Source organism: Phoxinus phoxinus (assembly GCF_949152265.1).
Source record: "Phoxinus phoxinus genome assembly, chromosome: 6".
Taxonomy (NCBI): Eukaryota; Metazoa; Chordata; class Actinopteri; order Cypriniformes; family Leuciscidae; genus Phoxinus; species Phoxinus phoxinus.
In genome coordinates, this window is record NC_136881.1 from 39,404,755 (window position 1) to 39,417,168 (window position 12,414).

The following is a 12,414-nucleotide window of genomic DNA, read 5'->3' on the forward strand; positions in this document are numbered from 1 at the left end:
AGTGCTCTGGTTTATGAGATAAACACACAAAGAAGGGAAAGACGGCTATAAAAACAGAATACGCTTGTAGATTTAAATGCTTGCCCATGACAAAATGTGTTCAAATTAATATATTACGAAAGCTCACAATCATTTATCACTTTATTCTATAAAAATAACAGTCACAGGTCTCAAGATCATGGCCTGTTGTACAGTATCAGTCAATGGGAAGTTGTCTTTATATGGTGCCATCTAGCGGCTGTACGGATATGACGTAATTTGCCTGACATGACATCAGATCTGTCGTGTTATTTAGATGATTAAAAAATATAAGTGTTATTTAGATGCTGCAGGAGCTGATCTGAGGTGTCCGGGTGTCATGTTTTTTTTCCCTGCCGGGGTTTTCAACACACTCAGTTTCTTATGAAGAGTCAAGCTGGCCTTCTGTGTGACTTCATGTTCAATCCTGTTCCGGATGGCCACCTCCAAACCCTGCACCGAAAACACACGCACACACCCATTAAATCACTATTATTGGACACATACGGGGTTTAAAGGAGGAAGGAACCGTGTCTTTTACCTTCTTCAGCTTCTGCTGTTGGACCACTTGCGCTTTTTTGGGTGCGATGATCCTTCCTGGAACAAATAGGGCACTGAATACACTCACATGTGGCTATTTCGGAAACAAATACTATTTCTGTCATAGAATGATATTGTTAAAGTAGTAATAATACACTAGAATGCGGTTTTGTATTCAGCAATTGTGATTTTACGTAAGTGCGCATGCGCGTCTGTACATTAGCAAGTGCGTACACTTAGCATGCTGCTAACGAGTCTCTATTTAGCGCTTTTGCGTTCAGAAGAACTGCGTCTCCTTGAGAACACGAGATGTTTACCTCCTTTCTTGAGTCCTTTCGGTTTTTGTTGATGCTTTTTCGCTCCGACCGGCTGCGCTTTAAATTTCTGTTTGCCTTGCGCCATTTCTGCAGTCTGATGGCAACCGGAAATAGAATAAAAGTCTTTAAATTCCTCTGAGTGAAATCTAAAATAAAAGTCTCCTCTGACCGACAGAACGGTGTGTGTGTGTGTGTTTAACAATCAATCAGTACGTTAATTTATTTATTTTAAACAACACAGTACATGTATCCAGTAAATGAGTTATAAACGAATATATACATTTAATATATAATTAATTTTATTTTGTGTGTGTGTGTGTGTGTACTGTTACATACCGTTTCACACTCGGATTTTAAAATTTAGTAAATATATGTAATAATTTTCAGTAAATATGTCTTGATAGCATGATTAAAAAAAACTCAAAATAGCATTCATATTCTATATTACTTTCAGTTCATTCTTCACATTAGAAGAGAATATTGCATAATTTACTTTTTCCCCATGCAAACAGAAAATGTGCACACAACTGATTAAAATGGCTAACTATTAAGACTTAAATTTACATTTGATCAAATGATTTGGAAACCAGGCCTGTAAAAGTAATACGCAAAATCAGTGTTTATGTTCACAGTGGCTTTATTAATAATAAAAAGTGCCACATTTTAAAAGGTCAAGCATGCCACAATAGTTTCCCCATCAGTGTATTTCTTCTTGTTCAGGCGTCAGCGTCAGCCCGACACACACACAGATTAGGCACTTCTACCCCACAGATGGACCGTGTGAGTCAGAAGTCGTCTTCGACACCAAATAAAAAGGTTAGGCACTTTTGAACCGGACAGCACAGGTGTTAAATAAGATAATACATGGATTCTCTCGAACACAAGTCCACATGTCAATGACTCAAAAAGCTCACAGCAAAACACCACATGATTTGAGAAAACACATTCACGTTCTCCGTTCATACCAACCAATCACAGGCCTCCATTTATATAGATCACCGGCGGGTCACGTTAATACTGTGGATGTTAGGGAAGCCAAGAAGGGAAGTACACAAACCAATTCTTCATGAAGATTCATTATTATCTTTGCTTTATAATTCATTATTGGGTATTTTGGTCCTGGGAGTAAGTGTGACCGAGATCTCGACTCGGTTTTGTGCATAAACCTGATTAACAGAGAAAGCTTGTGAAGAAAGTGTGAAGATCTTCTCCTGTGGGACACACCGTCATTTAAATAATGAGATAAACGTGGACAAGAATCCTTGATCTTTAACCCTCCAGAGTTTTAATACTTCAACTCAGTGACCCTGAACATGAAAGCCAAGAGCAGTAAAATCATAATCATGTTGATGGGAAAACCAATAACAAGTCAGAAAAATGTGTTTTAAAACCCTAGTTCTCCAATCGGCCGTTGTCACCTGAAAGTTTTACTTGAAAAAAACAAACAAAAAAAACACAAAAAACATGATTGATCAACCAACAACAAAATCAATTAAAATAAATAACCATTCTTTGATTCATCTGACAGTGATTAAATAATTCAACAACAATACAACTCGGACAGGATTGCACATGAATGTATAGTTGCACTGTAGTGGTGGTGCTGAAGGAGGCACTGAGGACACACAAAACACAGATTACCCACAATCCCCAGCTGCGATTGGTCAACCACACAAGCTTGTCCTGATTTTGGTCTCCACAAAAAAAACTAAATGTCGGTCTCTCCCGGGCGCGTCCTGTTAGCATAGACGCTTCTACATCACAGGCGAGCCTCGAGGCGCTTAAAAAAAAGTGCGTTCTCGTCGGGGAACACGAGGTGCTGCTCAAGTGTCACGAAACAAACTAGAGCTCGAGTCCTGAGTCTGTTCACCCACTGACCTCACTTCCTGCTCAGGCTCAGGGGCGGGGCAGGTCACTGTGACGGAGAGGCCTGATTGGCCGGGACGAGCTGTCCGTCATCACCTTTTCTGCTCCCAGATCTCCGGCATGTTTAAGTCCAAACACTCGAGAGAGCGCAGAGCCTGAACGTTCTCCGAGTAAAACGCCACGTCCACCATCACCAGCCTGAGAGAGAGAGGGATTTTTTAATTTTAACACACCTTTATTACAAATAACCTAAACTAATACATTCAGTTCCTACCTACAAGAGTACAAAAAATACACATTCAATATATAAAATATCCAAATAAATACCCATAAAAAATCATTCCAAAACATTTGCAAACTGTAAACTCTCATTAGAGTCTCATACTCGCAGAGAGAGAGAGAGAGAGAGAGAGAGAGAGAGAGAGGGAGAGAGAGAGAGGGAGAGAGAGAGAGAGAGAGAGAGAGAGAGAGAGGGAGAGAGAGAGAGGGAGAGAGGGAGAGAGAGAGAGGGAGAGAGAGAGAGAGAGGGAGAGAGAGAGAGAGAGAGAGAGAGAGAGAGAGAGAGAGAGAGAGAGAGAGAGAGAGAGAGGGAGAGAGAGAGAGAGAGAGAGAGAATTAATTGAAAAAAAACGAATCTATTTAATCGAAGATTACAGGGAAATATTTATTTTAATATATATAAATATACATTTTAAACATAAATGTAATGAAATGATATATATATATATAAAATGTATAAATTTTTATATATAAAATGAAAAGGAAATTAGATTTTTAACATATTAATTAAAAATATATTTGTATATATTTAGATTTATTTTTTTATTTAGATATAAAATACAGAACTACTACTGTGTATGTGTTATATATACATATATATGTGTGTGTTTGTGTGTGTGTTTGTGTAAATAATGTATATAATAAATATAAAATTACAAATAAAATAATTATATAGTACTACTAATATATAAATTATTTACATATATTAATTCTAAAAAGATGTGAATTATTTATTATATATATATATATATATATATATTTAGGTCTGTCAAAGGATTAAAATATTTAATCGCGATTAATCGCATTAATGTCATAGTTAACTTATTCTCTGTGAGTGTACACACACCGGCGGCGCCATGCAGCGTTTTTATTGCTGGCTATAAACTGAGAAAGTGCACGTCCGATGTGCGATACGAGTTGTCCTAGACGCGGCTCGGCGCTGCGCTTCTCGTCCACTCTTTGGCCGGTTCACAAGCCCAAACAAGTGTGTGTGGCGTGCTGTTGTTCTGTTTCTGGTCTAGCTAGATCCGGTGTGGTGTTGTAGTTTTAATAATGTTACTAGTTGTTGCAAAAGCATGTGAAAAAAACTACAAAGTTTGCTAGGCGTTAATCTCACGATAAAAAAATTGACGCCGTTAATAATGCGTTTAACGGACAGCCCGGACAGGAAATAGTATTTTACATACGGTATATTAATTAAAATGACACATACATTGTTTATATTTATATATATAAAATAAAGAAGGGTATAATTTGTATTTATGAAGATCATGTTAACGGCAGCACAAACTGACGGCAATATCTACGGACTTGTAAGGTAATCAGATGATGAATGATGCGACCGGTTTCACTAAACACACCAGTTTGTTGCTCATAACCCCGATAGTCAGCTGAGACACAGAGAGAAACACACACACACACACACACACTCACCCGTTCTGCGGTCCGCCATCGTTGATGACCCCCAGTCGAGCCAGCTGCCTCCGCAGGTGCAGATTAAACCTGGCGTTTATCCTGAGGAACAGCATCTGCACACAAACACACGATGAACACACCGGAGTCTGGAGTGTGACGGCTCACACACTCGTCGCACGCCTCACCTGCGTCTGCTCCTCCGGCAAGAGCTCATAAATGGCCTCGTGCATCTTGGCCATCTGTTTACACACGTTACGCAGACACGCAGACGGCATGGGCGCCTTCACCTCGTACTGCAGAGGGAAACACGGATCAGCTGATAAAACACTGATATCCAGTGCTGGGGACACTTACTGTTAAAGCACTGGTATAATGCCCTTTTCACAAGATGTAAAATAAGTCTTTGATGTCCCCAGAGTGTGTGTGTGAAGTTTTAGCTCAAAATACCCCACAGATATTTTTGTATAGCATGTTAAAGTTGTCACTTTTTGAGGGTGAGCAAAAACGCACCGTTTTGTGTCTGTCCCTTTAAATGCAAATGAGCTGCTGCTCCCAGCACAGGGGGCGGAGCTACAACAGCTCGCGTTCTTTTACCTCACACACACACACACTGAACATTTCATAAACTTTTAGCCTTTTATGTTCAAACCGGAGTCAATGATGGAGAGACTCAAGAAGAAGTGACATGACAGAAGCAACAGGACATTTGTGAATGGTTAGTTGAGGAATATGTTGCTGATGTGTAGTATCTTCTAGTCATTGATTAGCATATTCTGTCATTGTAATCTATAAATCGCATTCCCGGGGGTGGGGTTTAAGTAAATTTTAGGGTTGGTGATGTCACTAACCCGGGAGGAATGTCGTGTAGTTCCTACCAGCCGTTTGTTGTAGTCCTTAAAAAACTATTTCTTTAAAAGCAAATATCTCCCTTACTTTGAACTTTGAGCGTTGTAACTTTGCAGATGTTGTTTATGATCAAACAGCAACATTACACACTAACTACAGTTAGAAAAGTGAAATCATAATCAACCACCCCTTTAAAAGTTATGCATTATAATATTGTGTTAATATACACAACACTGTGTGTATCACTCACTTTAGACAGAGCCTTCTCGAACATGCTGTCCATGATGGCCACTAGTTTGGCAGAGACCTCTGCGATGTGGTCGTTATAGTCCTGAAGAGAGAGTGAGAGCAGCTGTTAGCATCACACGCTAGCGCATATGGTCGGTGTGTGTGTGTGTGTGTGTGTGTACCTTGGTGATGTGGTCAAAGTGGCGCAGTATGCTGTACTGTTTGGGCTGCAGTCTGGTCTCGAAGTGCGCTCGGATCACAGGGATGTAGAAAACCACCAGCTGAAGACAGCGAGACGCCAGAGCTGAGGACACACACACACACACACACACACACACACACACACACGGACATGACTGTGTGAATGGCTTGAAATCTGTTGCTTGAAATCCACTGATATCAGCAGGTACATGTGCAGTTTTTAAAGTCGCCATGAAACCAAATTTTACAATTCGTATTTTCATATGTAATATTGTAGTGTTTATTGTGAATGATTTATCTGTGCACTTCATTCATTTAAAAAAATTCATAAACCCTTATAATCTCTAATACGTTATCCTTCCCTCCCCCCTCGAAACGCCTCTTCTCTCCCGGTCATGTGCTACGGAGGGCGTACCGCCGGTCTGCTACGAGCAGAGATGGAGAGCAGGAGCGCTGGAGTAAACCTGCCCTCGGTTCAATATTCCCCTTCACTCGGAAATACGTCGTTTGCAACTTCCGGTTCACGGAGACTTTAAAATCAAACTGACTTTATTCATTTTTATTTCTGCAGGTCTTACAGTTTGTCCATACAGAATACAGATATCATCCCCCGCTTATTAAAGCTGAGCCATGAGAGTGTGCGTTCAGTGTTAAATGTGTGTTTAGTGTCTTCAGTGTGTTTAGTGTGTTCAGTGTGTGTTCTGGTTTAGTGTGTGTGTTCAATGTTAAGTGTCTGTTAGTGTGTTCAGTGTGTGTAGTGTGTTCAGTGTGTATTCAGTGTTTAGTGTGTTCGGTTTTTAGTGTTTAGTGTGTGTGGGTGTGTTCAGTGTTTGGTGTGTTTTTAGTTTGTTCAGTGTTTAGTGTGTGTGTGTGTGTGTGTGTGTGTGTGTGTGTGTGTTCAGTGTTTAGTGTGTTTTTAGTTTGTTCAGTGTGTGTTTAGTGTGTGTGTGTGTTCAGTGTGTGTTCAGTGTGTATTCAGTGTTTAGTGTGTGTTCAGTGTTTAGTGTGTGTGTTCAGTGTGTGTTCTGTGTTTAGTGTGTTCAGTGTGTGTGTATGTTCAGTGTTTGGTGTGTTTTTAGTTTAAGTGTTTAGTGTGTGTTCAGTGTTAAGTGTGTGTGTGTATTAAGTGTTTAGTGTGTGTTGTGTAGTGTGTTCAGTAGTGTGTGTTCAGTAGTGTGTGTTCAGTGTTAGGTGTGTGTTCAGTGTTAATTGTGTGTGTATCAAGTGTTTAATGTGTGTTGTGTAGTGTGTTCAGTAGTGTGTGTTCAGCGTTTAGTGTGTGTTCAGTAGTGTGTGTTCAGTGTTAATTGTGTGTGTATCAAGTGTTTAACGTGTGTTGTGTAGTGTGTTCAGTAGTGTGTGTTCAGTGTTTAGTGTGTGTTCAGTAGTGTGTGTTCAGTGTTAGGTGTGTGTTCAGTGTTAATTGTGTGTGTATCAAGTGTTTAATGTGTGTTGTGCAGTGTGTTCAGTAGTGTGTGTTCAGTGTTTAGTGTGTGTTCAGTAGTGTGTGTTGATATAAAGCACTGCAGCGTGAGATGTTACCCAGGTTCCTGGTGGTGATGGTCTTCAGCCCCACGACCTGCAGAGCTCCGGCCCCGAGCACCAGCTGGCAGCTCCGGGAGTTGAAGTGCTGTCGCCGCGGAAACAACACACAACCTGTCAGTCAACTGATGTCACACTGCAGTCAGAAGGAAGTGAAGGTCTCACACACACACACACACACCTTGAGCAGGTCGGTGAGGCGCGTGAGGATGTCAGTGGTGATGGAGGGAATGTCATTCACACACTGGCAATACTCCAGAAACATCCGGATCAGCAGCAGCACCGTCCTATCAGAGGCCACAAGGTCAGAGGTTAAAGGTCACGAAGGGAAACTCGCCGGAGAAATGAAGTGCTGAAAACAACTCACCCGACCACAGCGTACTTCTGCCCGTCGACACACAGAAACTCCCCGGGCTTCCTGTCCTCACACACTGAGGGACACAAAACACACGTTTCACACTCGAGTAATAAAGACATACAAATATATACAAAAACTGTTCACTCTTTCCCTGCCAATGTTTGGATCATTTTTATAGAAATGTAACTGCCACCAGAATAATTTGTCGTATGAATATATGAATATATATATTAGTGTTGGGTCCGAGTCCACCTTTGTCGAGTCCGAGTCGAGTCCAAGTCCTTAACAACCGAGTACAAGTCCAAGTCCGAGTCCAAAAAGGGCAGAGTCGGACTTGAGTCCGAGTCCTTAACATCCGAGTCCGAGTCGAGTCCGGCCGAGTCCACAAAGATTTAAATTATTTGAAATTGACCTTTCACAAAGACCCGCCCCTCTTGGTTACTGTTGCTACGTCCGACAAGCCATTCCTCTCTCACTCCACATGTTCTCGGTCGGAGAAAAGAGGACACTGACAATGTGACAACAGACAAGACAGAGCAGGGTACTTTTGGTATGAAATAAAGTCTCAGCTTTCAAATTTTGTATGATTTTATGAAATTCAAACAATAAATACTGTTTTGTGGTGCTTTAATGTGTAGGCCTCAGTTCAAGCAGCACGTGAACTGATAATCTCTTCTAGTTATAGCACAAACTAAACATAAATGAACATCAGAACTGCAAAAAGAAATCAATACACAGCATTTTTCAAGTTCAAGTCCACTGACTTTAATCTACTAACTGGTTTGGTTTGTCTGTCGAACAAAAATGGCGTGTATCTGCATTATAATTGGTCAGATCACCTGTCAATCAAATTCCGGCGAAAGGTCTCAACACTGAGCTCTTAAATTAATATTTTAAACCTTACAAAATGATTGCAATGTGTAGTTACTGTTTGTTTATTGTACATTACCTATTGTACCTATTGTAGAATCTGCAAGGTAATGCTTAATAATGCAACACGATAAGAGTCAGGGGCAAGACTTTTGAGCAAGATGATGTTTACATTTTTCTTATTTTGTTTTACATGCTAATATCTTATTTATCCTCTGAAGGGTTGGACTAAATTAATGAATGCATTTTTAAACAAATAAGACCAATTTACACCAATGATCCAGTTCAAAAGTTTACAACCATTGGCTCTTAATGGATGCTTCCTTCTTGTGCATTACTAAATGTTTGCAGGGTTTGTAATAGTTGTGTATGAGTCCCTCAGTTGTCACCAGTGTGGAAATATGGATCTTACAATCATAGTCACTGCTAGTAAGGAGTCAAATATGCAGAAGATGCTGGAAAAGCAAAGAATGTAAGGAGCTGGAGGATTTTCCCTCATGAACAACCATAAAAAAAAAAAAAAAATTGTGGATCATTCAGGTAATGACACAATATTAATATTAATATGTAATATGTAATCTGTCTTTATTTTGTGTTTGTATTTTATTTAGGCTTTTAAACATCTGTTATGTGAAAAAGATTTTTCAGGGCAGTAGGCTACTAAATAGAAACAATGTGTGTATGATCCGTCTTATTAAAAAAATGATACAAATAACATTTAGGAGATTCTGCAAGGTGTAAACTTATGACTAAAGTGAAAATGTAAAAAAAATTACAACATTATTAGACGCCAAAATGTTGCTATGGTTATCAAGTTTCTTATGTTGCTATGTGTCAAATCATCGCAATTTCATGACTCAAAGGACAAAAATTAAGTGGATTAAATCCCACATTTAAATGCAGTTATCACTCTTTATAATTTACAGTGTGAACGTAACCAGTGGTCCTCTAGAAGTATGAAAAAAAAACTATTTAGATTGTCAATAGCGCTCCCTTTAAGCCATCACTTACCGCGTTCTGCACTCTCCCTAAAACTCTCGTCATAAACACTGACTGACTGTAGTTGTCCGCACTGCACAGTGAATATCTTATATTGCGTCTAGAGAGACTTTGTCTTTTATGAGGGGATTTGCGAAAGGATAAAGCTCGTGCTGATTCTGAACATACATTTTGAGCGAATTCTTCGCATGCTGACTCTAAAACGCCTCTGATTTGCCACTGTGTTTATGCACTTAACTGTGATTGGCTACAATATGCTCAACGCTGAAACAACGTCGTTTCGTTTCGTTTTTGAATAATATTGTGTCATCCAGTGCCCGGACTCGACTGGACTCGGACATTTTTCCGAGTCTAAAATGTCTCGAGTCCGTGTCAAGTCCGAGTACAAATTAATTCGAGTGCGTGACAAGTCCGAGTTCATTCAAAATTGGACTCGAGACCGGACTCGAGTCCGAGTCCGAGTTCGAGTACCCCAACTCTAATATATATATCAAAAGAAAGAACAGAGCCTCTGCTTAAAAAAAAAAAAAACCCTGTTTTATTCAAGCTTCATGCAGTAATTTTTATTTATTAACACTAGAATGTGTGTAAGTTTCATAAAAAAGCAACATTTGGAGCAAAAAGCTGAGAAAGCCACGTTTTTTCAAAGACTATAACATGCATAAGCAATGCTTTCATCACTTGTTATAATAAAATAATAATAATAATTAATAATATATTACATTTATTGTTACGGAAATCCACACAAATGTAGAAAAATGATATCTCTGAAAATATATTTATTATACTCAAGTTGAAATGATAAACTGCAAAAAGAAATCCTGAGAAACCACATATTGTACGGTAAAATAAAAAAATATTTTAATTAAACTATTAATATTGTAATTCTTAATACTGTAAAAAAAAAAAAAAAAATTGGTACATAATTAAATTATTCGGAAATCCATATAAATATGGAAGAAGAAAAAAAGTCTCTGAACATACATTTACCAAACTGAAATCTGAATAATAAACTGCCATAAAGGACGCAGTTAAACCCGAGTCACACTATTGTACTGTAAAAAATAGATTTATTAAACTGATCAAATAATGTATTGCAATAATTCCGGGCGGTTTCCTACCGGCGTGTTTGCGCTCAGGCAGACTGATGCGTCCGTCAGCGATGGAGTCCACCAGATCCTGAAACTCCACAGGGACCTCGGCCTGCTTCCAGCGCTCATTATCCAACAGCAGACTGCACACACACACACACACACACACACACACACACACACACACACACACACACACGCACACACACTATTTTTATTATTTTAATAATATATACCCGTCAGTTTTCAGAAAAGTGTTCATGACGAACCGTCGTGTATATCCTGTCAAGAGCCTGCCAAACCTGTAGGTGGCAGTGTAACGAGAAGCTCAAGCCCACGTTAGCCAATCAGAATCCCGGAAACAACAGGAACGTCGGCTGCCTAAAACCCGATTTTCTCAGTTTACATGCAAACGAAGTTTTCCAAAATCTCCACTCTGGCCGGAGTTTTTAGAAAGAATCGGTTTCGGAGGAGAATTCTCCGTTTGCGTGTAAACGAAGGGCACAAACGAAGGGAAATGTCTCAGTTTTGCAAAATAACCGTGTAAAGTTAGGTGTAAACGGGGCCTAAGGACGTGTCCACTTATCATTGAAAACGCATTTTTTCTCTGCGTTTTGTCAGTCCGTCCACACTGAGATGCCGTTTTTATAAATGAAATCAAAGCTTTGAGAAAACGCTCTCCAAGTGGATACATTTGAAAGCGCCGTTTTCATGTTGTAGTGTGGACTGAGGTATTTAAAAACCATGATGTAAGTTTAGTCATGTGACTCGTATTGTACCAATAGATATTCATGTTTATACTGGTATTGTGCCGGTTATGTGCTTTTCACTTTCACACAGTGGCTAAAATAAGTGACTTTGCTCACTCTTCATATCACAGTCCTGCAAAGATGACAGAATTCACTCGCGTTTGCTTTCCTGCGACAAAACATGAGCAGTCGCGCTTTACACCGAACATATAATGTGAGTGAGAGCGACCTGGACACATCAGTGAATGAAGAGATATTTAGCTAAATAAAATGATCCTGTCAGAAGAATTGCGCGTTAACTTTATTATTTATTTTTCCGTCTGTATCATCTCAGTGAGCTTCTGTGAGGTTTAGTGTGTTTAGAGTTTCTCATCCACACTGAAACGTCGGAGAACGCTACTGTGGATGGAGAGCGTTTTAAATGAAACGTCTCCGGACTGATGTAGACGTGGCCTAAAGTGTGTTTGGCAGCTGTACCTGAGTTTGGTCTTGCGCTCCTCGTGGAAGCGCTGCACGAAGCGGTTGGCCTGACTCTGTAGCGCCCCCCTCAGGCTCACGCTGCGCCGCACACACTCCTCCTCAGTGTCCTGGACGAACGACTCCACCGCCTGACTCAAACACACGAACTCCGCCGAGCTCAGGCGCTCCAGAGACCCGTCCTGCAGAAACAGACCATCAGCTCCTCATACTCCTCGGGTCATTTTGACCCGAAATTCATTTACAAACATAATAAAATTGAGTGTTCATCAGAGTGGTTCAAGACCCTGGGACATTTGTCGCACTTTGAACCACAAACACAAACAAAAAAAGGAATGGATTCGAGGAGTTTTGTGGTTGAAATTTTAAAAAGTAACAAATCCTTCACTCGCGGGTCAATTTGACCCACTTAGGAATGAATGGGGAATGCTTCAGCACACAGAGAAAACCCTAAAAATGCTCAAAATTCAAGCTAAAAATGCTAAAATTTTACCAAAATATGTCTACATGTGTATCTGAATGCATACTGAACTTTACTGTCTTTAGGACCCAGCGGAACGGCTCATTTGCTTCATATATAGAGCTATGAAGCCATCTAGTGGCAAGAGTCATATATG

The 12,414-nt window shown here is 39.9% G+C and overlaps 2 protein-coding genes across 3 annotated transcripts in view; both read right to left on the reverse strand.

Moving 5' to 3' along the window:
* Positions 1 to 128: 128 nt before the first annotated feature.
* Positions 129 to 1,508, reverse strand: cUnh19orf53 (chromosome Un C19orf53 homolog). Its single transcript, XM_079616333.1, has 3 exons — positions 876 to 1,508; positions 560 to 615; positions 129 to 471 (listed from the first exon to the last, which is right to left on the reverse strand). The coding sequence occupies exons 1-3, from the start codon at positions 958 to 960 to the stop codon at positions 316 to 318; spliced, it is 297 nt and encodes a 98-aa protein (XP_079472459.1). The 5' UTR covers positions 961 to 1,508; the 3' UTR covers positions 129 to 315.
* Positions 1,498 to 12,414, reverse strand: part of vps54 (VPS54 subunit of GARP complex) — a 31,228-nt gene continuing 20,311 nt past the window's right edge. Inside the window, exons 14-23 of one of the 2 annotated variants that reach the window (XM_079616236.1) lie at positions 11,798 to 11,979; positions 10,602 to 10,714; positions 7,621 to 7,684; positions 7,435 to 7,540; positions 7,254 to 7,341; positions 5,693 to 5,814; positions 5,533 to 5,613; positions 4,622 to 4,729; positions 4,455 to 4,549; positions 1,498 to 2,939 (exon numbers count right to left, since the gene is read on the reverse strand). In XM_079616236.1, coding sequence (XP_079472362.1) covers positions 2,834 to 2,939; positions 4,455 to 4,549; positions 4,622 to 4,729; positions 5,533 to 5,613; positions 5,693 to 5,814; positions 7,254 to 7,341; positions 7,435 to 7,540; positions 7,621 to 7,684; positions 10,602 to 10,714; positions 11,798 to 11,979 — 1,065 coding nt within the window. In that variant the 3' untranslated portion in view covers positions 1,498 to 2,833. The remainder of the gene's footprint in view (positions 2,940 to 4,454; positions 4,550 to 4,621; positions 4,730 to 5,532; positions 5,614 to 5,692; positions 5,815 to 7,253; positions 7,342 to 7,434; positions 7,541 to 7,620; positions 7,685 to 10,601; positions 10,715 to 11,797; positions 11,980 to 12,414) is intronic. The other variant, XM_079616237.1, reaches the window with a different exon arrangement.